At 34.0% G+C, this 27891-nt stretch overlaps 3 protein-coding genes across 3 annotated transcripts; all 3 read right to left on the bottom strand.

The window, feature by feature from the left end:
* Window positions 1–2625: 2625 nt before the first annotated feature.
* Window positions 2626–7373, bottom strand: LOC21392746 (aspartic proteinase-like protein 2). The gene is made up of 12 exons (XM_010088978.2): window positions 6911–7373; window positions 6697–6817; window positions 5992–6419; window positions 5721–5877; window positions 5273–5355; window positions 5051–5147; window positions 4738–4810; window positions 4310–4516; window positions 3809–3933; window positions 3510–3611; window positions 3287–3384; window positions 2626–3151 (listed from the first exon to the last, which is right to left on the bottom strand). The coding sequence occupies exons 1-12, from the start codon at window positions 7189–7191 to the stop codon at window positions 2980–2982; spliced, it is 1944 nt and encodes a 647-aa protein (XP_010087280.1). The 5' UTR covers window positions 7192–7373; the 3' UTR covers window positions 2626–2979.
* A 3107-nt stretch (window positions 7374–10480) lies between these two features.
* Window positions 10481–13784, bottom strand: LOC21392745 (FRIGIDA-like protein 3). Its single transcript, XM_010088977.2, has 4 exons — window positions 13642–13784; window positions 11640–12722; window positions 11257–11432; window positions 10481–11179 (listed from the first exon to the last, which is right to left on the bottom strand). Exons 2-4 carry the CDS (start codon window positions 12688–12690, stop codon window positions 10691–10693), a joined length of 1716 nt encoding a protein of 571 aa, XP_010087279.1. The 5' UTR covers window positions 12691–12722; window positions 13642–13784; the 3' UTR covers window positions 10481–10690.
* A 3093-nt stretch (window positions 13785–16877) lies between these two features.
* LOC21392744 (metal transporter Nramp3) lies at window positions 16878–20219 on the bottom strand. The gene is made up of 4 exons (XM_010088976.2): window positions 19390–20219; window positions 18635–18771; window positions 17851–18503; window positions 16878–17509 (listed from the first exon to the last, which is right to left on the bottom strand). Exons 1-4 carry the CDS (start codon window positions 19944–19946, stop codon window positions 17288–17290), a joined length of 1569 nt encoding a protein of 522 aa, XP_010087278.1. The 5' UTR covers window positions 19947–20219; the 3' UTR covers window positions 16878–17287.
* Between the last annotated feature and the right edge of the window lie 7672 nt (window positions 20220–27891).

Genomic DNA, 27891 nt, shown 5'->3' with positions numbered 1-27891 from the left:
AGAGATTGAAATTATGTAATAAAATAAAACAATATATATAATATATTATTTTAAAGGAGAATGTAGTAAATAATAAATTTATGAAATTAAATTAAGTAAATAATAGATTTTAAAGATATTTAAAATAAATAGTAGTTTAGCGTGTAAATGTTTCATTTACGATTAGTAAAATATATTTTTTTTACGTAAATTTTTTTTTACGACTAGTAAAAAGATTTTCACATAAATAAATATTTTTTTACCACGTAAATTACTTTTTACTAGTCGTAAATGAAATATTTATACAATAAATTAATATTTACTTCAAATAGTTTTAAAATCTGCTATTTAATTAATTTAGTTTCATAAATATGCTATTTACTATAATTTTCGTTGTTTTAAAGCGCCAAATACTATCACGAGTTAAATGAAACTTGATAAAATTTTAATTTATCCATATGTATTCATTCCATGTTAAGGAATCCCGCAATAATAATCACATCAATAATATGATATTTATTTGTACCCAATTAAAGATTCTTTCATGACAAATTTTGAAGAGTTCTAACTTGGTTTAATAAACTTCCATCAAGAACATGCAGTTCACCATTCTTTTTGGCCGAAGGAACGTACTTCATCGAACTTTTTTGTTTGAGCTATAATTAAAATCTCATTCATCTTCCTAATACAACAAAATTGAGTTCACTTATTAGTGTCCCGAAGAAGTAAAGATAATATCCGTGAAGAAGTAAATATATATATATATTTATATTTATATATATTGCCTTTACAAACTCATCGTTATACGTACTAAATGTAATGTTATACTATGAACTTCTGCCTCACATGTAAGACCAATATTTTGTGAAGGACTTAAGTTTTGCCTATATAGAATGTGGTTTTACTTATTTATCCCAGCTTCATGAGTTCGTTCAGTTTCATAATATTAATCCTTGTATACTTATGCAACATCATTTCCAAAAGGAAATATCAATCATCAAAGAAAGATGATTAAAATATATGTTACAATTCTTAAAGCAGGCAATAGCTACAACAAAAATTCCTGTTAAAATGTTGTTGTTTTTTTTTTTTTTTTTTTTTTTTGGTTCAGAAGGAAAATGTTAGTTAGGTTAAAGACTGAAAAGTGAATCTGTTTTACTTTCGTAATAGAACAAAAATACTAAAAAAAGACGCAAGAAAAGAATTCATTTTTTACCTTTCTTTTTCCCCCAAAAATGATATTAATTTCACATTTTAACGACCAATTTGGATTATTAGGCTACTTGATCGTGTTTTTCTTACCAAGACCACAAGATTCTTCCACGGCTACAAAATGAACGTAAAAGACCCTTTGAAATGTCAACTTTCGGGTATGGTTCTTAGAAGTTTCATTTGAATATGTTTTGTCTCGTTTAGAAATACACACATATTATATAGGTGTATATGCACACAGATGTATATGTATCACAAGCGTTCCTAAGTAGCATCGAACTTCAATGTTCCCAAAAAAAAAGCAATAAACAAAAGATGGGATTTTGCGTCAAAGGCTGCTTAAAGGAGGAAAAAGACCACGTTTACACACAAAAAGCTTCTATCTGTCACATGCAAATGCATTGCAAAGTGGAGTCAACGATCAAATTTCTAGTTGGAAAAGTGGCAGCTTTAATTGAGCTCAAGCTTCAAAGCGTTTGTTTTCATGGCTGTTCCAAGGGTCTTTCTTTTGTAGGGAGATAGTGCATGATTCTAAGTGTTAGATGTGATTAAAATTAAATCGAAATAAAAATATTATTTAAAATATATAGTTTATATTACAAATTTAATATTAAAAAACAGAACCCTAGTGATAGTTTATTTGTTCTATACTTTTAAGAAATGTTGTCTTTTAACGTTATGTTTAGCATGATGGAAAAGTGAAAAAAAAAGAAGAGAGTAGAAGGATTATTGGATGAAAAATGATAGAATTAGTTGTTTAGTAAGAAGGAAGAGAGGAAGGAGAGAAAAATAGAATAGAAAAAAATTATAATGGGGCCCACTATTTTTATCTCTTTAATATTAGGAGGAAAACTCAAATTCACTATTGATAACTAAATTTACTTTTGTGTCCCTATTTTAAAATCTAAATTAATATTAAACAATTAATAAAATAATCATTTAGGCTATTATATGTTTTCTTTTATCTCATTATACCAAACACTATAAAGGAAAATCAACTTCATTCCTTTCCTTTATATTTTCTTTCTTTCACATTTTCTTTTTTTAATGTGTTTTTTTTTTTTCCATTCTCTTTTTTTTCCCTCCAACTAAACGGAGTGTAAAGGTAATAGAATGAGAAAGAGAATAACAGTTATATCTTGGCAATTCTGGCAATTCTGGAATGACAAGAAACGCCATGGACTTCCCTACTTTCTCAAGAAAAAGGAAAACAACGAACTATATAAAAAAAGCTTTTATTGTACCTCAAAGCGTTTGTTTAAATGGCTTTGAAAGGTTATTAAATGTGAGATTTTTATGCTAGAGTATGAATTGAAGCGTTAGATAGGATTTTGAACAGATTTAATGTTCAGAATTGTGTACTACCGAGTATACTACAATACAAAGCTCCTATAAAATAAGAAACAAAAACATGTCTTTCTTGGCAAAGCTGGTATGGCAACAAGAGCCAAGGGCTTCAGTACAAGTACTCTCTCAAGATATCCACTGGCGAAGGAAAACACCAAACTATGGATACATAAAATCAAGCCTTTATTGGACCCGTATGTTACAATATTCACATACATATTTGGTTATGCTCACATATCCAAAATGTGAGTACTCTTTCTAGGGCATCTCCTATCTGGGTTTTTTTAAAAAAGCATTCAGAGCAATGTAAAAGAATAATTCACTTTTACTGAACAAGAATACTGGTTCAATTAATTAACTGCCATATTCGTTTGTGAGCCAAAAAATGCAAATAAAGATATACTCTCCAGCATGCTCAAAAAGCAAAAATAGCTCCAAAGTTTACAGTGGTTGAAGTTCTTGCTCCGGGACCACTGCATTGACTGGCTTATATGCATTGAGGGCTTCTCGCCGGCGTCTCCAAATAAACCACATCCCAAAAGCTGATAAACTAATGATTAGAGTAACAAAACTTGCTAAAATGGCCACCAAATATCCTTGATGCCACCATTTCCTGTATGATAAAAAAAAATAAAAATATAAAAAATGCAAGAGTAGGAGATGCTTGAGTTTATGTGTTCACAAAAGAAATTGTAACCTGATTCTGGTACAAAATAAAAGGATCCGTTGGTGAAATGCGTCAACTTACCTTTTTTCCTTCGGTACAACATCCCATCCGACCAACTCATAGTTGGAAAAGGTACCAGGAAGCTGCATACCATGTTCAGCAAGCCGGGCAATTATACTCTGCAGGCAGAACAAGATTATCAACAAAACAGTTGTAATCTTCTGCATTACAAAAAGTTACAATTTGCTTTTTTCTTTTTTTGTTTTATTTTTTTGATGGGGGGTTATTCCAAAGATTAACTTACGGTTGCAGTTGTATCAGAGATGGAGCCAGCGGACACTGCTGGGACTATGCTCCATGCAATAAGGGAATGATTTCCTTTCGAAGTAAAATTCAATAAGCGGACCTAAAATTATTCACTCAAGATTATTGGAAAATTACAGGAGACTTTTATCAAATAATAGTTGACTGTAAAAAGATTAAAAAATAATAATAATAAATAAATAAATAAAAAGGTATCTCAGGAATTTAGTTTTTAGCAGACAATCAGTAGGTCATTGACATTAACGCCGATTATGAACATCCATAAGGTGTTCAGCTAACCTGTGAAACATTAACATGTAATTCGGGAGCTATGTATCCAGCCAGTTCTGTGATATGAGGCTTTAGATCATTGTGACTAATGTTGAATGATAACTGGAATCTTATTTGTCCAATTTGGCGATCCTCTGTGCAAAAAGATTAGAGGAAGATTATAATAACTGAAGAAAATCTCCATCAAACTGGGAACGCAATGTATATCCCAATAATTGAAGATAAAAGTTAAAGTGGCATTGCAATATATCAATATTCAAATAGATATTTCCAGATTTATGAAGCATTTTGACTTGGAACTAGGAAGAGAATTATCCACATATATCATTTTATTTCATCGCTATTGCCAAAGAGTTTATAGAACTCTATTTTTACAGTTAATCTGTCTCAGATAAGTTTGTACCTCATTCAATACATACATATATATACAAAATATGGGAAGACTCAGAATGCCATCTACATGCACTGGTAAGAAGCAAATACAGAATACAAAGTTTGCAGCTGACGAACCTGGAAGAACATAATCAGGTGCTTCATTGGGTGCTATTGTAGGTGGCACTTCACGAGTAAGATTATTCTCATCGAAAGCTGGAGACATTGGTGGAGGGGAATCAGATATGCGAAGCCTTTCCCATAACTCAGAACAATTTGTTTCCCAGAACCCAATCTTTGAATGCTCACGATCATACATGACAAGAGTATTCCGAACAATAATTCCTAGTATAAAGCGGTAAATCGCATTAAAAAAGTCAACCAATAGTATTGCTAAAAGTACAGGCTGGGAGCTTCATATTTATAGAAAATTTCCCAAAATAGAATAATAGATCCTTAAATGGCAGAAAAGGTCAGTGCTCCAGAAGTAGAAAGCAAATTTTGTTTCAATAAAAAAATAATGTTCTTAAAAAGAATCAAAGACATCTTTTTAAAGCATAATATACCTCCTAGAAGAGTGGTTGGATCCCTTCCATTCTGAAAAATACCCAAGCAATATGCACCACGCACCTTTGAATGCTTTACAACAACAAATAACCATAAAAATGAAATCAGAAAAGAGAAAAGAACGATCAATATGTGGATATAAAATGAGCAATGAAAAATTACAAGAACAGTTCCATTTTATCGAGTATCAGATCAAATTTGCAAAATATTTCTGCAGAGTTATTGTATAGTAAAATAAATCAATGATAATTATAAAAAAATTATAAAAAGAAGTAAATCAACTTGATTAAAAATAAACGTCTATTAAATTACCTGGAACAAGTAGTTTTCAGGAGATAGCGACAGTTTTTGTCCATTGCCAAATACCATATCTACCATGGGAAATGATTTTGACAGTTGGGAGACATCGCTGAAAAAAATTGGCTAGACCATTAATCTCAACATGGAGATAGAATAACAATTTGCAGAGAAGTCTTCTTTTATACTTGGAATAATTTTCAGCAGAATTATAAAATCTGTCATTTATAATAATACCTTTCAGCACCAGAAAAACAGATATCATTATAGTTTGGGTCAGGGCCACGGATCTGCCTAAGCGACTGAAGTTCCTTCATAATCTGCACGTGGGAGACGGGCGAGAAGGAAAGAAAAAAGAATAAAATGAGAGATCTTATGGCTTGTCGTCTATATGCAACGATTTGACTTGGAATTGTGTTTCCTTCTCAATGAAAATTAATCAAACCTTCAACTGAGACCCTTTACTAATAACATTACTGAGGAACACAAGGTAACTGTATCAACGAATTTCACTCGACCATATAAGTGGAATACACACAATAGAGAGAAGCAACGGTAAGTATCTATAGGTCTTAGTTATAACATAAGCTGCAGTTATTCCAAAGACAATTAAGAAGGAAAAAAAATGCAGTCACAAATAAAAGCTGACCGTGACTAGCAAAAAAAGAAAAAAGAAAAAACTTACCGCAGTCTTAAACGCTAGAAATGCTGTTTCCGGTAGGTAAGCATATGTGGTACCGCTGTCCAGGACAGTTCCATGTTTTCCATCAAAAACCATTGGGTTCAAAGCCAATTTCTTGCCCGCAACATGAATCTCCTTCAAATCGACGTTGTAATAAGGACTGTTGCCAGCCCGAAACTAGAGTGAATGCGTAAGAAGTATCAATTGTATTTGTTAGGTAATTGCAAAGCGACATTTTTATCTAGACTAAGCAACTGTCTATAAAAATACACACCTACGAACAGCATCAGAATTGGCAAAGACCATGCCAGAGGGAGGAGAGATGCCACCAAGAACCATGGCACCCCCACCAATATCCATTCCACCATAACACAACGAGAATGAATCACTGATCACACCCTTATCCACAAGCTGGTCCACAACACTCAGATCGCCCCGTCCCAACCCCATTATGCCATCGGCATGCTGACTGTAAAGGTCACCAGTTTCCATGTTTTCACAACCGAAAATAGCACGCTGCGGAGCAAGTTCACTCTGATTGCCAAAAGACAATAAATCATCGCTGAGCACGCCGCTACTAGTACTCATCTCGGCATACTGCCTCTCATAAATACATTGCACCTGGTCATTGTCACAAGTGCAATCTATATTGCATTTAACAGGTTGATAAGTACTTGACAGTTCTGGATCAAACCTGGGATCCTGGTAAACAACCAATTCAACACAATTGCACAAATTAGATTAAAACACACACACCCATAATAAAAAGAAATTCGATTATTGTCTATACACAATTTGGAAATTGGCAAACAAGAATGCTCAAAATCTAGCAGTAGCCATTTGAAAATTTTCATTTGTGCTTGTAATTCCTAATTCGAAAACAAGATATGAACAGGAAATACGAAAGATCCAAAACTTTCAAAATTCAATGTTTTTTTTTTTTTTTTTTTTTTAAAGATTAAAAAAAAAAAGAAATCACCTGGTGCTTGCCACACTGATCGCAAGTGGAACAGGGGACGTAGGTGACAGAGCTTCCGGTATCGACAATGAGCGCAAATCTCTGAGGCGGCGTCCCGATCCAGAGCCGCGTAGTGTAATACCTTCACAACCAAAAAAGTTCCAATGTCAAATCCTAAACCGAAAGTTCCATTTTTGTCGGACATTTTCAAAGAGGAAGAGAAGAATGCGCTCACCCGTTGAGAAGGAGGTCGTCGTGGAGGCTCATGCGAGCACTGGGGCGGACTTCGGCGGGGGATCTCTGGAGGTGGCGACGCAAATCCGAGGAAGACGACGACGACGACGACGACGTTTTATAAAAATCGCGGTGGAGAGGCAACAGAAAGGCGGGGCGCGCCTGGGCGTGCGGCGGCCGGAGGAGGAGCGGGGCGGCGGAGACTCGAGCGAGTCGAAGGAGGAGGAAGAAGGAAGATACGATTAGGAGGAAGGCGGTGGAGGCGAGTCGACCCGGAGCCATGGCCGCTGAGTCAGTGGCTCGGGAGAATCGAGGTCAGCGATGCAGATCGAGAAGGAAAGGGAATAATGGCGGAGTTTAATGCGGGTGAAAGGAAAGAGAAGAGAAGAGGTCTCTCTTCAACTCGAAGGAAGCTTGCGATACACAGAGAGAGGAAGAGGCAAGTCAGCGAATGAGAAATATTTATATTTATTTTTTCTTATTTAATATTGGACGGATATTATAATTTAATTCAAATATGATTTTTTTTTTTCCTTTTTTTTCATTTTGAAGTTAAGATGGTGCAATCGCAGTTGGAGTTTGCCAGTTTGGTGTCAACGTCTTATAACTATTATTTCCAAAAAAAAAAAAAAAAAAAATGAAACGAAGAAGGAAAGAAGGGAAATTTTACCTAATAGAGATCGACGGACGATGGTAGGTCATCTGACGTCGTTTTGAGATACAGATGCGTACGAGATGGCTGGATGCCTTTCCCTTTTTACAATGTTTTTACCGGAAATAACGGTTCTATGCGTGCTGAACTGCTGGCAAATACCTTTTTGCTTTTCAATTACAAGTTGCGAACATAATTTGCTTCTCACTGTTCGGAATTATCAAAAAAAAAAAAAAAAAAAAATTGCGGAGAACAAAGGAGAATTCTTTAATAGGCCAGGCCTTAAAAATTATATTTATATATATATATATGGAAATGTCTTCAGTCCGGCAGTAATTATTTACCTGACTTATTCGGTAAGTGACTTTCAGCCGTTGATGAAAATGGATGGGTGAGATTCATCACATCCTTGCAAAAGCATTCACAGGTGCTAGCTTTCGTACACTGCAAGTGACAGCTTTTATTGGTCATGTGTTGAATGAAGAGAAAAGGGAGAAGGAAGAGTGAGGTTGGTGGCCACGTGTATATGTGAGAGACAAGGGATGATGTGAGAGACAAGAGAGATGGCTGCAGGGAAAAAATATATTAAAAAAATGTGAAACCCAATTAAAAAAAAAAGCTCTTTTTTTGAACAAAACAAAGAGAGGCTTGATTAGCGAAAAAAAAGAGTGAGGCTTAATCGTTTATGGAGGGGGAAAGAGCTCAGTAAAAGCAGCAGCTTTTACAGTTTTACAGTAGGCGAAAAATGTAAGGATCGTGTATGTAAAATTTCATTATTTTTTGACGTCGTTTTTATTTTATTTTATTTTTTAAAGATGAAAAATAAAGAAAATCATAAAAAATAGAATATTCATCAAAAAAATGTGCCACTTATTGCATTAATTGCTAAAAATCATATATTAATTTTAGAATGTAAAAAATAAATAAAACTGTACATTTTTTACCCATCCCGGCCCCTGAGCTGGCCCCTGGCGCGCCCCACTACGCGAGGCGGCGGCTTTTTGACAGGTTTTACTTTTTTTGTCAATTTTTTCTGACATGTCTAGAAAAATGTAAGGATTGTGTCTGCAAAATTTCATTATTTTTTGATGTCGTTTTTATTTTATTTTATTTTTTAAAGACGAAAAATAAAGAAAATCATAAAAAATATAATATTCATAAAAAAAATAGTGCTGCTTGTTGCATTAATTCCTAAAAATCATATATTAATTTTAGAATATAAAATATAAATAAAAATGTAAATTTTGATATTTTATATTATATCGAAATATGCTCTTAAGATTTTGTATTTTTAATAATATTAAAACAGTATTTTAATCTTTTTAAAATATCTTTTTGATACCTAAAACTAATTTACTAGTTTTGTGTTTCTATTTATGCCCTTATCAATTTTTTTGTATTTTTAATCTACTTGTTATCTATTGTTTTATCTTACTTAAGTCTTAAGAAAAAACAGTTTAATTTGTGTTTCCTTCTATGTTCTTCACTTTTTGTACTTTTTACTTATTTGTTATCTACTGTTTTCTCTTACTTAGAGCTTAAAAAAAGTGATCAAATTAAATAATATTTGAATTACGTTCTGAACGTGGCTTCTGAATCTACAAAACTCACCCCATCAAAATAAGCTGTGCGGTCTAAATGTTAAGAAAAATAATAGAGTATGACGATTAGTTAGAACTTATTTGTTTACATCATAAAATTATTTTCTAATAGACAATAAATATAACAGTCAAATTCATGCAATTGCACGTGCCTACTTTTACTAGTTTCTTAAAAAAATGAAAATATTTTAAGACATTAAAATATTTAAAGGAAAATAATAAAATAAAAAGTTCATGATTTTTTTTCTAGATTTATTAGATTTTGATTAAGTAAAAGAGTACTAAGGTCATTTTACATCTTAAAAATCAACTTCAGAGTACCAAGAATATATTTTTAAAAATGTTGAGGTGTCATTTTAATATTATCAAGAACACAAGATACTAAAAGCATATTTCGCTATATACATTGTCGCTTACGTTCATTAACATGAAATACAACAAATCAGTCAATATACATATTTTTATGCTATGTGTTCACTTAATTGCTATAAAAAATACATATTTTGAGGATTAATATACATTGTCGTTTCTTATAACTTAACATATACATCTTTATATGTAAATATACGCACCTTATATATAAATATATACGAAAATGACAGAATTATACATCTGTCATTTTAGTCCGGCAAACAGTAACCGCCGGATTAAAGACCTTGCCTATATATATAAACCTCCACGATTCGTTATGAAAAAACTCTTTATCAGTAAAATTAAGCACATTTTTTTCTACATGTATTAAAGCACAGGTTTTAACTATGGGGTTTTCACTAATTTTATTAAATAAAACATATTTTCTTAATTAAATAGGATTATGATGTAATCCAACTGTGAAATACCTATACATGGTTCCATCGTACGCAATTTGACTCTTAACCACAAAAAAAAAAAAAAAAAAAAAAAAAAAAAAAAAAGAAGAAACTGAACTTTTAACAAGTGAATCATCTAATGCAGACAACAAAGTACCATAGTTAAGCCTAAGATGATCTTTCTGCTTCTATCATAGTTCAATATTCCTAAAGCCCCACTTTAAGGTCCATGCTCTGTTAATAAATTGTGCGACAATGGAATTGTGATGGTGTGAATTTTTTAATGAATTGAGTCAATATACCCTTGAATTTCGATGATAGATGAAGGGACGGGATTACACTAAAATCTCATTTATTTCACCAATTAAAATTTAAAATTTAAATTTTATTATAGTAAAAAACTCTCAGAAACAGTTACATTTAACTTTTTTGTTATAATAAAAAATTCTAACATAAAGTCACATTTCAAGTTGAATTAAAAACTCAAAATAACGAACTAAAGAGGCTCTAATATATCCTTTTCAATAGGGAAAACAAAAAAAAAAAAACAAAAATTAGCATAACTATGTCCATGCGCATTTCACCATAGAAGCCTTTTGTTAAAAAGATCACACGGGAAAGAAAATGAAATATGCAGCAAGCTAAATGAATATTTCAACGATTTTTGCCCCACATAATTGCTACATTGGCTTTCCAAAAATACTAGCATACATGGATTACTACATATATGGCTGGTGGTGTGAAGGCTGCAAACCGCCGCCTGCGTAACCTCCATAATTTGGTGGAGCAGAATTGAATGGGACTGGTGGAACCCTGTCATCTTGGGGATGGTAGTATAACGCAGGCTGATGGGGAACTCGAGAATCATAGCCGTGTGGATCGCCATAATGATATCTTTCAGGAATTCCCGCAGGCGCCACCCTCTCACCATAGATGGGAGGGCCGTGCCTAGCAGCGGAAGGAGCTAATGCAGCAGTAAAACCAGGTCCACGCTGATGTCCCGCGAATCTTCTGTTGGATTTCTGTTTCTTCGTATGTTGGAGTTTACCAGCATCTCCGCTCCTTTTCCTCTTATCAGCTTGGGATCTATCCAGTTGAGCAACCCTTTTATGAAGTGAATCGAGTGGGTAGTCGGCCTCAAGCTTGTGCTCTTCAACACACCTGATTACAGCCTTCAGTGCGGCAAGTTCTCGTGTGTTGACATCGCCCTGCAATTGAAAAGGATTTCATAAATATAGAATTCCATTTGACAAATTTCTTTTCACCTAATCAAACCGAGATGTACCTGAGCACCCACGGCATCACCCGTGTTCTCACCCTTCCCTTGCGAATTTCTCCTCAAGTCTTTCAAATAAGTCTTCAGGAGTGGCACAGGAGGGAATCTTTCAGTAAGTTGGAAGGCTTGAATAAATCGTACAGCATCAATTTGTTTCCCACTGTTGACAAGCGATTCAATAAGCCCTGCAGAGAAATTTAAGCTTCAACACCTTCTTGCTTCATAAAGAAATATAGTTCATTTAATTCGGGACGAAAAGGAACTGTCCCCAAGGCAACAACAAATCTTTCATGAGCCTCTACTTCTCAAACTATATAATACGCTACCAAAACCTAAAGTCACGGTTCAGCCTCCAAGACTCCATCAGGTCAGTTAATTGAAAGAACACCAACCTGGCACTTTGTGTGTTAACCCAAGAGAGCGGCAGAGCTCAGGTGCTTGCCTACATTGAGCAACTGCAAGAAAAAGCTTGCAGAGTTCTTCTTCATCAAACTCTGAAGCAATCCTAAAGGTTGCGAGGAGCCGCAAGAATGCCTCTGCTTCCAATGATACTCCATTGGCAGCATCAGTGCCTGAACTAGCCAACTTAGGCTTCCACTCATCAGCAATTGTTTTAGCTTGCTGCTTGGTCTCAGGGTTCAAAAGTTGATCAGAACCTGGGTCAGACTCGACCCTTGCCAATAAGGCAGCCATGGCCTCCGTTAACACGACACAACATTTACGCTTGCCCTGAAGGGCAGTGGCACATTTATCCCCCGGTTCATTAGTTTCATCAGGAGGGTAAAACCCCTCCAGTGAATCCAGCACCAAACGGGCCGGTTCACTTGCAGTTCCTAGTGCAATAGAAAGTTCATCACAAATGACATTAATTTTTTTATGATTCTCCATGGTATAATTTAGTAGCCCTTTGGCATCCATCAGCTTGCAAAATTCTACAAGTTCTGGGCGTGGCTTAACCTCAACAGCCACGCCTTCAGCATTTTCACCCGATTTTTTACGAGGAGAACGCTCCTCTGGAGAATTTCTATCACCAACAGAGCTGCTTACCTTGCTATCTCTGTTATTTCCATCCGCAATCGACTCTGCAACTGTATATTGGTGATTCGCTCGCGCATCCGCAATGGCACCAACAACAGCATCTTTCAGCTCCTGCACTCGATCCAACATATCTTGCTCTTTAGCTGCAACAGCTGCTTCTCTCTCCGCGAGCAAGTTATGGGTTGTGGCTTCTTTCTCCTTAAACTCCTTCTCCTTAGTTTCAAGCCCTTCGAGTGTCAACTTCAACGTCATCTCAAGGTTGCGAAAGTGCTCCTCAATTTCCATCCACTGAACCCTCTCCTCAGAAGCATTCTTATGAGCTTCCAGTTGATGAATTGCCTTACTAAGCTGTTCTATTAGAGAGGATTCCACATTACCAGCCACAACTTGCTCTATCTCAGCCATTAGAAATGGCAAACGAAACTCTTTTATAAATCCTACAAAACGTGATTGGGAAAAGTAAGTAAAAATTCAAACAGAAAGAGATAGAAGTTTATCATATCACACCAAAGGAGTCTGGAAAGAATCGAAACCTGGCTCTAATGGGTAGGTGAAAATCTAAAAATTTGTAGATTCAAAGGTCCCAGATAGCAAATAGTTCAACAATTTACACTGAATGAACATTTTAAAAAACAAAACAGAAAAACCTCTAGAAAACACAGGACTGCAACCACAGAGAGAAAACAATAACCATAGTAACAACTAACAATAAAAAACTAATTTAAGTAAATAAAGAAATTCCAACCATAAACCAAAAAATGGAAGGAAAAAAAAACCAATTACTGAACTCGTTTCTTTATTTTCTTTTGCAGTTTGCTTTGTTCCTTTCTTTACTTTTTAACCATGATTCTTTACCAAAAAAAAAAAAAAAGAACAATTGCTAAATTCGTTTCTTTTCTTTTCCACTTTTTCTTTCTTCCTTTCTTTATATGTTCACCCTAAATCCCTTATTCTCTAATAAACCCAAAAATTAAAAACCCAATTACTGAACTCGTTTCTTTTTTCTTTTTCATTGTTCCTTTCTTCCTTTCTTTACTTGTTCACCCTGAATCTTGTGGCTTCATTCTATTCTCCGATTGTTGACAAAATTAATTTTAAGTAACCTCATTTTTAAATGAATCTTTCACACCCAATTGATTCCAATGACTTTTCAACATTACACTTCTTTTTTCAGGCATTCCCAGGATCAAATAAACTTTTAAACCCAGTTTTTCCCTGAACCTAAAGAAATTTCGTTTAAACCATTCGAAAAAGAGAAAAGAATAACATGAAAACATGAGGGAAAATAAAAGAAGAAGAAAAACACACATAGAATTTAAGAAAATGGAGATATAAAGAGAGTAATGGTCTACGTACCGCCAAAAACAAATTTTGAGGTGAGAGAATAAAAACCCTAGAATTTACAGAGGTTTCGGTGCAGATGCTGCGAAACGAAAGGGAAAGACTTGAAATTAAATCCCAGTTTTTCTGATAAAAGGACCCTTTTTTTCCTGATAAAAGGACTGTGCGGGTGATCTGTACAGTATTAGAGTTCTCGCGCTTGTTTTTGTACTGCTAAAACGAGCCCTAAGAAAGACTCCGCTCTGTTGTTGACACGTGTGTAAATTTGGTCTGGTTTGAACCGACTCTAGGCTTTACCAATCAAGCGGTGGGCTGTCATGAATGGGTGTGCAACGGTTATGATGACTTTGATTCAGTGCTTTTCATGGGTTTGAAATAGGTGATTTAAATTTTATGGATGTTTAATTTACGGATTCAGAATAATGACTTAGAATTATTTTTAATTTATGTATATTTAAAAAAAAAAATGCTGTAATGAGTTACGAATCATGATTCAAATAATAATACGAATCATCATATCAAATACTTTTATTTTGAGAAAAAACTGGAATTGGAATTGCCGTTCGAATTGGAATTATCAATTCCAATTAGGGTTTAAACAAGTAAAAAATTGTAATTTGAACTGAGAAAAAAAATTTAATCTATATTTGAATTGTAGTTTTATTAAAACTCTGACGATGATAGATTTTAATGGGGTGTATAGATGGAATTTTGTTAGTCTCTTTCGCGCTGAATGCATAAAAAGAAATTGTATCAATTAGAACAACAAAGTTAATGACATTTGAAAGTTTAGATATAAGAGAGAAAATACTATTCAACGAGAGTTTAAACTCAAATTTTTATGTTTTTTCCCTCAGGAAAAAAAAAAAAAAGAAAGAGGGGTTTCAAGCTCTTGTTATTAATTTGAGTTGAAAACTTAAATTCCAACTTAATTGTGAAAAGATTTTTTTTTTACCTATAATCCTTGTATTAAAATCTCTATGGGTGTGTTTGGAACTTGTTCCAAAATAATTTTGTTTATTGTATGAAAATAGAAATGAAAATATTTTTAATCTCAGACAGAAATCATTTTTTAAAATGCATTTGGTAGTTTTACCAAAAGATTATTTTCAGTATAAAAAAATTCATTAATGTCTCTCTCTCTTTCTACTCGAGAGAGGGGAAAATGAAAATAAAAAATGAAAAACGACAAAAAGTCATTTTTCATTTCTCTCCCATTTTATACTAAAACAAAAAATCGTTTCCATTTCAGTTTTTTGTCTTTAATTGTGTCAAACGTCGTTTCTCTCCCATTTTCATTTTTTTTTTCTCGAAAAATGTGAAAAATAAAAACAAAAACAACTCCAAACACAACCTATATGATTAATAGATTGTGTGAGTTTGTGATAGTGTTGCGAAAATAAGGTCTTTGCTTAAGGACAATTTGTCTATCATTTTGCAATTATATCAATGACTTATCTTATTATAAAAATAATGTTTGATGTGCCCACAATCGAAATTCTCATTTTATTTAATGCTAAATTATAGTGTAAATAAGAATGATTATATCGCCTTTAAAATTTAGTTATTCACCCATATCATCTTTTATGTGGAAATTAGGGTTTAAATTTTCGATAAGAATGAAATATTTGGAATTTTAACTTTATAGATGTGGTATCCTCTTATTCACCACTAAATTATAGTGCGGCCTCTATGTCTAAGAATTAAACATTTTCTTTACACAAGAGAAAATATGACATATATTTTTTTAGAGTACATGAGTCTAGATTTTTACCCTTTATACTTGATTAATATTCTTTTAGCCCAATAACTATATTATTCAAAAGGTATTAATCAATGCTTCACACATCCAAAGAATAGAGAGAGAAAGTTAGTGAGAGAAAGTCTGAGAGTTCCACAAGAATTTGGGTTCTGGGGTCGGTGGTCTGGCTTTTTGTTGAGCTGCTGACCTCTAAATCTCGACAGGAAAATTGCACTAGTTAGTAGAGACGGCTTCGTTCTTACGGAAGTGTGGATAGCCAGCGGAATGGAGTCGTTTAAGGGGGAAGAGGCCGCCAATCTTTTGTCTTATATCTTGCGCACGTTCGCCTAGGGATCCCATTGAAACTTCGAGAACTAGATCGCAGGAGGGAGGCGAAGAAGGCGCTCCGGCGCGTGTGTCAATAGCCGTCGGTCGGTGGAGGCGCGTGTGCCCCATGTGCCGCCGGCAAGTGCTTTTGGTGCCCATTTTTTAGGCTTTTTCCGGTTTTGTTTCAACTGTTCTTCTCAAATTTTCGATGTAGGTTTGATCTCCTCGGTTTTCTCTAGTTTTTGTGTCAACTTTTCTATGTTTGTAATAAGGGCGGTGGTTTCCCACCTGAGCCGCTTTTATTTTGCTGTTTGATGGTAGTTTTCAATCATCGGCTTAAGGCCATTTGTATGCTTCCCAATTGTGTGGACTTCTTGGTCTAGCTAGAGTTTTCTCTATGTCATGTTGCTAATGTCCTTTTTTTTATGGAGTTTAGTGATTTGTTCCTTTAAAGCTCATAACTCTATCTCAATTAGAGGAGTTTCTTCAGTTAGAGCTTTAAATGTTCTAATAATTAGTTTGCCGAGGTTTCTTCCTATTTTCTAACTTCAGGCGTGTGTCTATCTCTCTACTGGGTCATCAACATTATATCAGATTGTATAATAAAAAATAAATAATAAAAATAAAAAATCAGGCACTTTTAAAAATAACTACACCCGAGTCCAAGACCTCCCAAAGTCCAAACCCACCCGAGTCACCCCATGCCCTTTCACCACGTGGAATTAAAAACAAATTATGATAATAAAAACATATTATTATTATTTGACTTTGCCTTTCCACCGAATCTGGATAATCACATATAGAAAACCGAAAATCAAAGTACTATATTTTTTTTCGTATCAGTTTCTTTTACTTTCTTTTTTTGCCTTTTCATGCTTATCTCTTTGAGTTTATCAACCCAATTATGATAGGCAATAGTCTAACATGATATCAAGAAGACGACTTTTGTGGCAAGTAAACAAGTCATAAGAACAGTCTCTTCTTTTAAGTTTCATTGACCCAAAAAAAAAAAAAAAAAAAAAAAAAAAAAAACAAGCAACCGTCTAACAAGATCAATTGCAAACACATCTCATCAAATTATAGGTATATTTTCTTCCAAGATCCTGGTGGAGAAATGCTTGGTGTTTGAGACTTCCCAATCAAAATGCAGAGAACAGTTTCTCGTGCATGCCAAATAAACAAATTCCACGTCAATCACAAATGCATAAATATTGCTATAATGTTGTGAAGAAATCACACCACTTCATATTGGAGTGAAAGATGGGAAAGAAAATCCCACTTCATAATTATGCCAATGGAATTTTTCAACTGCATGTTGAGATTGTATCCTAGTCTGCCTTTTTCTGCTCCATATACAAATACATCAGAAGAAAAACTATAAAACCAACTCTACCATACAGAAAGCGAAACATCATCGAGATTCGATCCACTACTCTCAAATCCCTACAACCAAAAGCAATTTGAAGCTGTATGCTTAACTGAGAGGCTGAATGTTGAATCAGAAAAAAGCTCCGAGAATCTTTAGTTCACAAGCCCTTCAGCCATTTGATTGTTATTATAGTCAGGTTACTGAAACTGGTTTGAGCTGTTCACTCAGTTTCCTGTGTCTGTGATCCTCTTGGATTGCAGAAGGCCACTCCAACATGAAAAGGAAAGGCCTCGGGAGATGAGGTAAACGATGAATGCGACATACGCGGCGGTAAAAGTGCACACAATGGTGCCGAAAAACACTCCGGCCACTTCGGATGAGAAGAAATCGAGCAAAAGATAGCCGTTGATAAGTATCACCAGGGCAGCCACAGTCCATGACACTGTCTGTATAGAGAATAAAATATGAAGAAATAAATTAATGGCAAAAGGGTAGGCCACTAGAGCAATAAGAAAACGGCATGGACAGCATGTTGAGCATTTAATTATCAGATAATTGACTTATATTTGTTAAAGAGCTGAAAACTGACGCGTCATGCTTCACAAAATAAAAATATACCAGATAGATAACTAAGCTTCATATGAACAATGAAAATGCCAGTTTCGTACACATGCTTAAATTTCACTCCAATATTCCACAAGAATTAGGGTCCTAACAGAAACGTCTTTAGTCCTGCAATTCTATAATTTTAATGAAATGAAACTGATAAAAGAGGGGGAAAAAATACCTTAAGGACAAGGCCAATCCTGAAAGTCCCCATGATTTGCTCCTTTGAAACTAAGTAGAGCAAAGGAATAAGGGCAAAAGGAATCTGAACTGACTGGAGCACATTAAGCCACTCATTTAGTTCATCTAGTGTCTCCTCTGAGGTATCAAAGGTAAGAGCAACTACCATTGTTGGAACAATTGCGAAACTTCGAGTAATCAACGCCCTCAGCCATTTCTTCAACCTCAAATTCAGAAAACCCCCCATGATAAACTGCCCGGCGTAAGTGCCGGTAATAGTGCTGCTCTGACCGGCGGCTAATAACCCAATACCCCAGATGTACAAAATCGGAAACAATCCTCCTCCATACTTTTCTTGAAGATATTGTCCTGCATTTACAAGGCCAATACTATTGGCAAGTTCTGTACCATAAAACCCTTTAGCGAAAACCGTCGTCACGAATAGATTGATAATGAAGGAAACTACAAGGGCGACAGTGGACTCGATGCTATAGTAATTTAGAGCTTCTTGGACTCTTCCTTTCTTGGTGTGATCAATCTCTCTTGACTGTACAAGAGCAGAATGCAGAAACACATTGTGAGGCATAATGATGCAGCCTACAACTCCAACAGCCTGCTTTATGGTTTTGGAGCTAAGCTTTGGAATCAAAACACCTACCAAAAGAACAAAGAACATTTTCACATTGCATTACGCGTGAGAAACTGAGATATTATAGCATAATTATTCCATAATACCAGCAAAAGGGAACATAAAAAGAGATTCCAAGTTGAGCAGAATATGTTACCTAGAAGAAGTTCTGTGCCGCTCGGCTTAGTTTCTCCAAACATCCAAGCGAATGAGAGCGCCATTGTCGCGATGAGAACCGCAAAAACTGCTTCTAATTTCCTCACACCGTAATTCTCCAGAAACAGAAAGATAAAACTGCAAGAAAGCAATAAAAAGAATGTCAAACACAATGCTACAAGATTATGAAATAAACAGAGTAGCAACTTGCTTTGGTTGCAATTAAAACGTATAGAAGGGCATAAATATTGACCAAGAACATCTCATTCTCATATTTGATTTTTGAATCATAGATCCGAATATTAACTTATTTTTTTATTGGTAAAATTTTACCTTTAAGATGTTCACTGCTTAGGATGGTCTAAGAGATCTGTTATTATTATTTACTAATATATATATATATATATATATATATTTTAAGAAGAGACTTCAAATTTCTCATATTTGCGGAATAAAAAATGAAAAAAAACTGCCCTTCCATATATTCATTTTCCACAGAAAAACTGACCGTTCCCTTCTTTTACTCAACGTTATTAAAAAGAAATAAAACGTCCTCAACTACAAAAACAAATTTTTGCAAACGGAAAACTTGACAAAAGCAACATCAAACCAAAAACCAATTTCGCGGGCAATAAACAAAACCACACAACTAAAACAGCAAGGCAAATACAACAACCAAAAGAAAGTAGATTAAAAATGGTAAAAAAATTAAAATTAAACTTAAACTTAAACTTAAAAAATAAAAAAAAAACCCACCAATCCAAAGCGGTGATAATGACCCCAGACCAGAGAGGCAAAGCCCCATTACTCAGAATCTTAATGGCAATGGCACTTCCAATGACCTCCTGAATATCAGCCCCAATGAGTGCCAGCTCAGCCATGACCCACAGCACCATGGAGGCCCACCTAGGGTACTCCTCCCGACAGAGCTCCGACAAGTGCCGCCCCGTCGCGACGCCGAGCCGCGCTGCCAGGAGCTGGACGAGCAACCCCATGGCGGTGGCCCACATGAGCAGCCACAGCAGCGAGTACCCCGCGATCGCCCCCGCCTGCAGATCGCCCTCCAGGTTCCCCGGATCCAGAAACGCTATGCTCATCAGGAACCCCGGCCCCGTGAACAGCCACAGCTTTTTCCACGAAAACGGCGGCGTTTCTCCCGCCGACGCCGCCGCCGACGCCAACGAGGAGGAGGCGCCGTCCCGTTCGTCGTCGGATCCGATGATCAGGACCTTCTCGCTCGCCTCGTACGCCGCTTCGTCGTCGTCGGATGAGGAGAGTAAGAGCGGTCTGTTGCGTTCGTCTTGGGACGCCATGGCTTTGGACGACAACACGCCTGAGTTGTTGGGAGTTTCTTTCTTAATTTTTTGGGTTAATTGAGGTTTCGGTTTTGGATTTGGTTGGTGGTGTTTAGCTTTTGTTGTGTCTGGTTTTAAATCCTTCTTCTCCGAAGTGTTTAACTCCTAAGTCCCAACTTTATCGTTAAAGGGACGATGAAGTCCAGAAAAAACTGCCAGTCAGTCCCGCTCGCGCCCTCTCTCTCTCTCTCTCTCTAGACGGCCTCTCTCTCTCTCTCTCTCTCTCTCTCTCTCTCTCTCTATAGAGCCGTCTTTTATTTTTTGATCTTTAATAATTGGGGACATTTATGGTATAACATGTATTTTTATTTTAGAGATATTTTTTTAGAACGTTAACATATTAGTTAATTAATAAAAATCACATAAAATAGATCTAATATTTAAAAAAATTTAGGGTGCGTTTAGAATTGGTTCCAAAACGTTTTTATTTTTTGTATGAAAATGAAAACAAAAATATTTTTATTTTTATTTTAGAATCATTTCTGAAAATGCGTTTAGTAGTTTTATTCTGAGATTGTTTTCAATTTTAAAAAACTAAAATTGCGTTTGATAATTTAATTTTAAAAAACATGTAATAATATTTAAACTAATAATATATTAAATAAACAATCAACCCATTTCCTTACCTCATCAATCAACGGAGACGAGTGGGGGGAGGGGGGCGCAGTCGGAGACGCTTGTTGTCAGAGAAGATTGTGGGGGGAGGCAGAGGAATTTGGTTGATTTTTTGATTGAGTTTTTAAGAAAATGAAAATGGAAAATTGAAAACGATTTTCAATCGTTTTCAATTTTGTTGAGTTTTTAAGAATAAAGTAAAAAACGTTTTCATTTTCTGTTTTTCAAGAAATGCTGCCAAACGGCTTCCTCGGAGCATTTTCAGTTTTTGATTCTTGGAAAACGTGAAAAACGGAAACGAAAACGGAATCAAACAGGCCCTTAGTTTCGTTCGCTTTGTGAATTTAAGTTTTTTAATTCGAGTTGAGATGTGACATTTTTTAGAGCTTTTAACTGTAACAGGAAAAGTTAGATGTGACATTTTATAAGAACTTTTAACTGTGATATCTTAAAACTGAAAACTCGAATCGGTGAAATGAACGAAACCTTAATACACTAAACGTACTAGAAAATTTGTCTTTATTTTATTCATAGAAGCTTTTGTTGTTAGTTGTTGGATTATTTTCTCCAACAATAATTTATACATATATGTATTTAAAATTTATTATGCGTTATACACAACTACTTTTACATTAGATTAAACCGTTAAAAAACTAATTCAACAACGAAAATACAATTTCTATTAATAAAGAGTAAAATATTATTTATTATAAATGCATTTAAAATATAGTTCTTAAAGCACTTTAGAAAAAAAAAAACAAATATACCACTCAAGATAATAAAATATATGTATGTCACTCTATTAAAAAAATATTTATCATTCACTAAATAAAAAAATAAAAAAATAAAAAAACTTAATAACACTTAATTATTTAAAATAATATAAATAATAGACATACACAAAACCATAACAAACCATCTATTTCTCTCTTTTCTTTAAAAACGTCTTAAAGGTATCAATAAAAAAAAACACGTTAATATTCACAGCAAAAAAGTGTGCATGAACTCAAATCTTTTCTTTTTTTTCTTTTTATATATAAAAGAGTGACTAAAAGGACTAAATGACGACAAATTTTCGTTCAAAAAAATGACGACAATTTTTTTAACTCAGTGGCATAAATACACAAAATTTTAGTGGACAAGTGGCAAGGCTTTAAATATTATTTTTAACACGAGGCAACACGAGAAAAGAAAATAACTGGTTAGTTTTAGTTTTTTTTTTTTTTTTTTTTTTTTTTTTTTTTTCCTTTTTGAAAAACCACTAATAACAAATAAGAATAGAATATATTTTAGTGAACTAGAATACAAACAGGAGAGATAGCGATAAGAAAATGATTCGAGTCTTTCACTTTACCCTTTTCGTTACATTTTTATTAAAAAAAGAATAAAACGAAATGAAATTATCAGCTAGAGTTGGATATGTTCTATCAACAACATTACGAATCAAAGAATGACACGTACAGAACGGAATGATTTTTTAATTTTGACTATAAGTTGGAGGAATAATTTAGATCTCATTTATTTCACTTATTTAAATTTTTAATTTTTAATCTTTACAGTTAAAATTTTTTAAAAAATATCACATTTAATTTTTTTTACTATAATTAAAATTTTTTAAAAATATCACATATTTACACAAATTTACGAAGTCAAAATTTGTGTTGTTTTGTTAAAATTAACGATATGACTTCCATTATACATGCAATAGTGACGACAGGACTAGTAGGCGTGATCTCGCGGGTTCCAATGACAGCGACTTGCTATTTTTTATTTTTTATTTCATATTTTAATTTTAATTATTGGGTTCTTTTTCTTTATTAAGATTATTTAAAACTTTTTTCTTTTTTTTTGAAAGATTATTTAAAAGTTGTAAAAGTTTTAGCCATTCTTAATTTCTATTGTTATTTTTTTTTGGCTTTTTACAATTAAATCAGTATTTATGAATAAAGGACAAACGCAGATGCTAGTTTCAACCAGAAAACAGCCATATGCTAAACTCTTTTTTCTTGTTCTTTTTGAAGGAAACAATAAACAAATTGAAATTCTTTAACTATAGTTATTATAATTCCAAAAAAAAAAAGAAAAAAAGCAAAAAACAAAAATCTGAATTTTTTGAGTGAAGTAAATTTATCTTCAAAACGAAAACAAAAGAAGAAGAAAGTGAAATTTTTAGGGAACCATACCTATATACGAAATAAAAATGGTTAAAATGTAATTACACCTTAAAATTATTAAACACTACCTTGACTTTCAACTAAAATGATAATTTCGTTTCTTTTTTTTTTCTTACAAATAATAGATGTCGACATTATGAACTCATAATTTGGCGATCCACAGTGTATGGTTGTCCTGCTCAGCCATATCCCTATCTAAACTTTCCCAAATTTCAAATTTTTGCATCAACATAATTTATTTCCTCTCTATTTTCAAAAAAAAAAAAAAAAATCTCTTTTGTGTATTAAACGACAAGCAAATCAAAGTCATAAAAATGATAAATTTATGATTAAGTTTCTTTATTTTTCCTTCATTTTCTTTCTCTCCCTGATATTTAAATTCATTAAAGCCTTTGTCCTAAGTATATATTTAGGTGCTTCGAGGAAACTAACCGCTTTTGTAATCTTGCTAATAACGAGGCCCATAATAAAACACTGTACCAACCTTAGGTATTTAGTGGACCCCACGACCGCATTATCTTGATTCTGAAGGGGACAAGGGAAAGGGATGACATGTCCCACTTTGAAACTTCATACCCAATGGAAATGCGCCACGTGACACAATTTTTAGTTGGTGGATTTTTTTAGTGTGACGGGGACAGAAAGGAGGCGTGGAAAGGAGGCGTGGGATGGTGCCGCGTGTGTGGAGGCAACGAGTGAGATCACGTTTTTGTCGTGGATGGCCCGTGGTTGCACGGGCTTCTCTGCTGCCGCTGTGACGACAAAAAACCAGCCTTAAAGTTCGAAGTCGTCGATTTTCTCCGAATCTCGTCTGCCTGTCACTGAATGGTGTAAGACCACGTGCGATACTTTCAATAAAAAAAAAAAAGGAAAAGAGAACCACGTGCAATACACCCCTCAGTATTTAATTATTTTTACCAAACTAAAGAAAAGAGTTAATTGCACCCTGCATGTATTGGTAATTCATAATTTAGACACTGCATTTTTAATTTTAACAAATTAAATCTTTTATTTGAAAATATATTTGTAATTTTGGTCTAATAGCTGGCCGGTGTTAACAAATGCGTGGAAATGCCTTGATTTTTTTATTTTATTTTATTATATGTATAAAAATTAACAACCTTTTGAAATAAAATTTTCCAGTCTTTTTTCATGATGAAACTTTGTTCAAAATTTTTTAACTCATTTGCTAACAATTGGTAGCAATTCTAACAATCGATTATGGGTGTTTTATGTTTCTTTGGTAACAATTACTTTTATGTCACTTTCTCCATGCAATGAATGACCCGTTAATTCTATTATTTTATTTTTAATTTAAATAATATTATATTATATTATTAAAGTTCACATATCAAATAATAAATACAGAAAATAACAGTAAAACTAGCATTATTCTATTATTATTCAATTGTTCTATATTAACTTCTTGATTATATATGGATACGTTTATTTTTTTCTTGAATTTTCACTTTTAGTTGATATTTTGTGATTGAAAAGTAAAAAAGCGTATAAAGTATATGTGCTAGGCAGAATACGGTACTAAAAAGATGAAAATGAGCAAAATGTGTCGACTCAAATTCAAATATGATGCTAATTGTTGTACGATTGGATATGAGATGGCATTTTTTTATCTTTAATTTAATGAAATTCTTTCTACATTTTTAATAATATTGTGATGACTCTATTTAACTCTTAGAAACATAGGTAAATATGGGAAAAGTCTCTCCGGAGAGGATTCTTTGCGCCTTCCTTGTTGCCATTCCTTTTTGGATATTAAAATTAAGTGCTCACATGGTACTGCACTCGTATGGGAAGAATACAAATTTTTAATAAGAAAAAACAGATCGATTTGATTATTTGTATTTTTATATTATATTTCGAAATTCTCATTTAATATTGTATGTTAATTACATTACTTCAGGAAATGAACATGCATTATTATCTAAAAAAACCCCGCCCAAAAAAACAAATTTTGGGCTTTAGTGTGCTATAATGGTAACAACACTAGTAAAAAAATAAAAAATAATAGTAGAAGAGTATAAAACAAAACTGGTGCAGTTAATTTGACTTGGTTAACATAAAGGCAAAATGTGTGTAGCAGAATTATTTGATTTTTGCATTTCAACCAACACTTATTTTTAAGATTTAATAATTCTTAAGAGTGGATTCATCTCTTTTTTTCTATTTGTGTTGCAGCCATTTAATTTGATAATAGTACCAAAGATAATAATGAATCAAAAATAAATAAATAAAAAAAATGACCGGCTTAAATCGTGTATCAACGGCCAATCTCTGTTAGAAGAGAAGGTTTCGTGGGAATAATTATTTATTTCTATTTTCAGGTACCTTATCTCTCTCTTTTTTTTTCAAAGAAAAAAAAGAGAAGACGTGTGGGGAGAAATGACAAGACGATACTGGAACATCAATTTGTAAAGACAAAATGTGTGTAGCAAAAAATAAAGACAAAATGTTTCACCAAACATACTCTTGCGATGGTCATGTAACTTTAAATGGTAAAATAAACAAGATTTCTCTCACGTGACATCAGTTAATTGGAGGTGGTTATACCGTGATGTATCCGCATATATATAACTTTGAATGTCATGTTGAGATTTTTTTAAAGGAGATATTTGTAATTAACTAAATAAAAGATACAAAATATCAATGCGAATAACTCCGTGATACACGAGACAAAATATTCAACTGAGATCGGTATAAGACTTTAGAATTAAGGATGTTAGTTTACGATTCCATCCCAAAAAGTTAAGCGGAGGTGGGCCAACAATAGTTTTATATTTTAACACTCTCCCTCACATGTGGGCTGGACAATGGGTAATCGTGTGGGTAAATTAATTAGAAAGCCCAACACGTGAATATTTAAGCTTGAGATATATTAAAGACCCAACACATGATGATAATTTTAAATGGGGATAAAGAGTGAAATTACGAGGGTTTGAACTCAGGACCTCCCACTCTAATACCATGTTAAAATCATACAATTTGAAAAGTCCAGGGAGATAGACGTATAAACAAGACCCGAAAATCTAATGAAGCTCAAAGAGGTTTTGTCAAAACGAGTTTTATGCGTGTTTTATTATTGTTATACGGAGGAATATTTTTTGGAAAATAGTAGAAAATATGCCAATATGAAAAGCTTAAGAAAGTATATAGGCCAATTTTTAGTTATAGAAATTAATAGGCCATAACTTGTCAAGTTATGGTTCATAACCAGATAAGTTATAGACAAACTTGTCAAGTTATGGTTCATAGTCAGACAAGTTATGGACAATTATGGACAATAACTTGTCAAGTTATGGTTCATAACCAGACAAGTTATGGACAAAAACAGTAATTTGACCTATTTATTAACTTATGTAAACTATTGACCTATTAATTTTAATTCATCTCAAGTCTTGGCCTATTTTTCTCTTTCTCCCTATTTTTTTCCCCTTAAGGAACCTGTTTTTCATGTATTATGGTTTATATATCCCCATGATAGCCATCTACAACTAAAAACTTCCCATAATTAGAAACTTTTCTTACAGGGTAATTATGTTATCACAAAGCGTCCTACTTTTTGTTAATCAATAAAAGCTGAAAACTAACAGTTCATATACAATTCCACATTCAAGATCGTCATGTCATGTGCACAAGATCAAATCATTATTGATCATTAACCAACATACTAAGTAGTTATGAATGGAAAATGTATGACTTTGAGGGTATCAAAGCAATCTAATGCCCTAACCCTTGCACATCCTTCTCTCAGGATATACTTTCTGTCCGTTATCTTTCATACTCTTGTGGTTTAGTGATATAGATTAGGACAACATAAATGGATTGATATGTCAGATGGGCTAAGAACATTGGAGCTCGGTCCAATTGATATGTCAGATGGGCTAAGAACATTGGAGCTCGGTCCATATCCATCCAAAAGTTGCCAACGTATACGTGTTCCACGTGCAAATCTCATGCTTGCCAAACATCAGAGTAGATCAATTTTAAAATGCTTTTACTGTAACATCCTGAAGAATTAATTAAGATTAAATAAGGTAATTGAGATTATTAGTGTGTCTAATCTGATTTAATTAATTGAGTTTAAATAATTCTAAGGTATTTAAATTATTCACAGTAATTTATTTAATCCAGAAATGTGTATGAGCGCATTTCTGGACTGTTATATTTGACACATGTCACTTTTTTTTATTTTTCTTTTCTTTTCTTTTCTTTTTCTTTTTCCTTTCTTTTCCTTCCTTTTCTTTTTCTTTCCCGTGCGTTTCTCTCTCTCTCTCTCTCTCTCACACTTCCGTGCTCTCTCCCTCCCTTTCTCTCTCCCATTTGTGTCTCAAATCAAAACCGGATTCGAACCAAGAGTGATTTCAAAGAGTTTTCAACGTCAAGAGAAGGATTCGAGGTAAGATTACTGAAAGAACCTCTCTTGAATCTATGTTTTTCGGATTTCAAAACTTATTTTTGGTTCAAAACGGATTTTGATGATTTTGAGTAAAACTAGAGTAGAAATTGGAGATCTTGGGTTCTTTGGACTTGTTTTAGGACCTAGAACCCGGATCTAGTGGTTTCCCTTTGAAATATTTGGATTTGGGACTGGATTTGCAAGTTTTTGGACTGATTTCTGCGAGCTTCTCTCGCGCAGTCGATTCCACCGGTCGACCGGATTGCAGGCTGACCGGTCGACCGGTCCGGTCGACCGGTGTGCACATTACCGGTCGACCGGTAGTGTTGTACTGCTCTGTCACCGGTTGACCGGTGGACACGGGTTTGACCCTGTTTAGCCTGAAAAGTGTTGTTTTGACCCATGTTTTCGAGGAGAACCCAAATTAGCTTCATTTGGGGACTTGAGATAGATGGATTAGCATTGTTAATCCTTGTTTTGAGATTGAAAACCCTTGGAATGATAATGTGAAATATTAAAATGGATTAGGGCACACTAATAGGAAATCTTGGTTGGAAATTGAGATTTGGATTGCTTTAGGAATGAGAATTAATCCTAAAGTGTTGTTTTGCATCAGTGATCACTGAGGATTCAGACTGAAGGGGCTTGAGGAAGCGGAAGCCGGAAAAGGGCAACGCTAGTCCCAGGTTTGATTGTGCGA

Source organism: Morus notabilis, unplaced genomic scaffold (genome assembly GCF_000414095.1).
Source record: "Morus notabilis unplaced genomic scaffold, ASM41409v2 Scaffold1633, whole genome shotgun sequence".
Lineage (NCBI taxonomy): Eukaryota > Viridiplantae > Streptophyta > Magnoliopsida > Rosales > Moraceae > Morus > Morus notabilis.
This window is presented reverse-complemented; position numbering and strand designations above follow the sequence as displayed.

Excerpts from the sequence above, each read along its gene's own strand:
- LOC21392746 (XM_010088978.2), bottom strand. The coding sequence starts at position 7,191 with ATGGCTCCGGGTCGACTCGCCTCCACCGCCTTCCTCCTAATCGTATCT. Across the intron at positions 6,818-6,910 it reads GACGACCTCCTTCTCAACGG|GTATTACACTACGCGGCTCT; the intron begins GTGAGCGCATTC and ends TTGGTTGTGAAG. Across the intron at positions 5,148-5,272 it reads TGTTTTTCTGGTGCTGAAAG|CGATGTCTCCCAACTGTCAA; the intron begins GTATTATTATAA and ends AATTTTTTTCAG.
- LOC21392745 (XM_010088977.2), bottom strand. The coding sequence starts at position 12,690 with ATGGCTGAGATAGAGCAAGTTGTGGCTGGTAATGTGGAATCCTCTCTA. Across the intron at positions 11,433-11,639 it reads GTTAACACACAAAGTGCCAG|GGCTTATTGAATCGCTTGTC; the intron begins GTTGGTGTTCTT and ends ATTTCTCTGCAG. Across the intron at positions 11,180-11,256 it reads GTGATGCCGTGGGTGCTCAG|GGCGATGTCAACACACGAGA; the intron begins GTACATCTCGGT and ends TTTCAATTGCAG.
- LOC21392744 (XM_010088976.2), bottom strand. The coding sequence starts at position 19,946 with ATGGCGTCCCAAGACGAACGCAACAGACCGCTCTTACTCTCCTCATCC. Across the intron at positions 18,772-19,389 it reads ATTATCACCGCTTTGGATTG|TTTTATCTTTCTGTTTCTGG; the intron begins GTGGGTTTTTTT and ends GCTTTCTTGCAG. Across the intron at positions 17,510-17,850 it reads GGATTGGCCTTGTCCTTAAG|ACAGTGTCATGGACTGTGGC; the intron begins GTATTTTTTCCC and ends TTCTCTATACAG.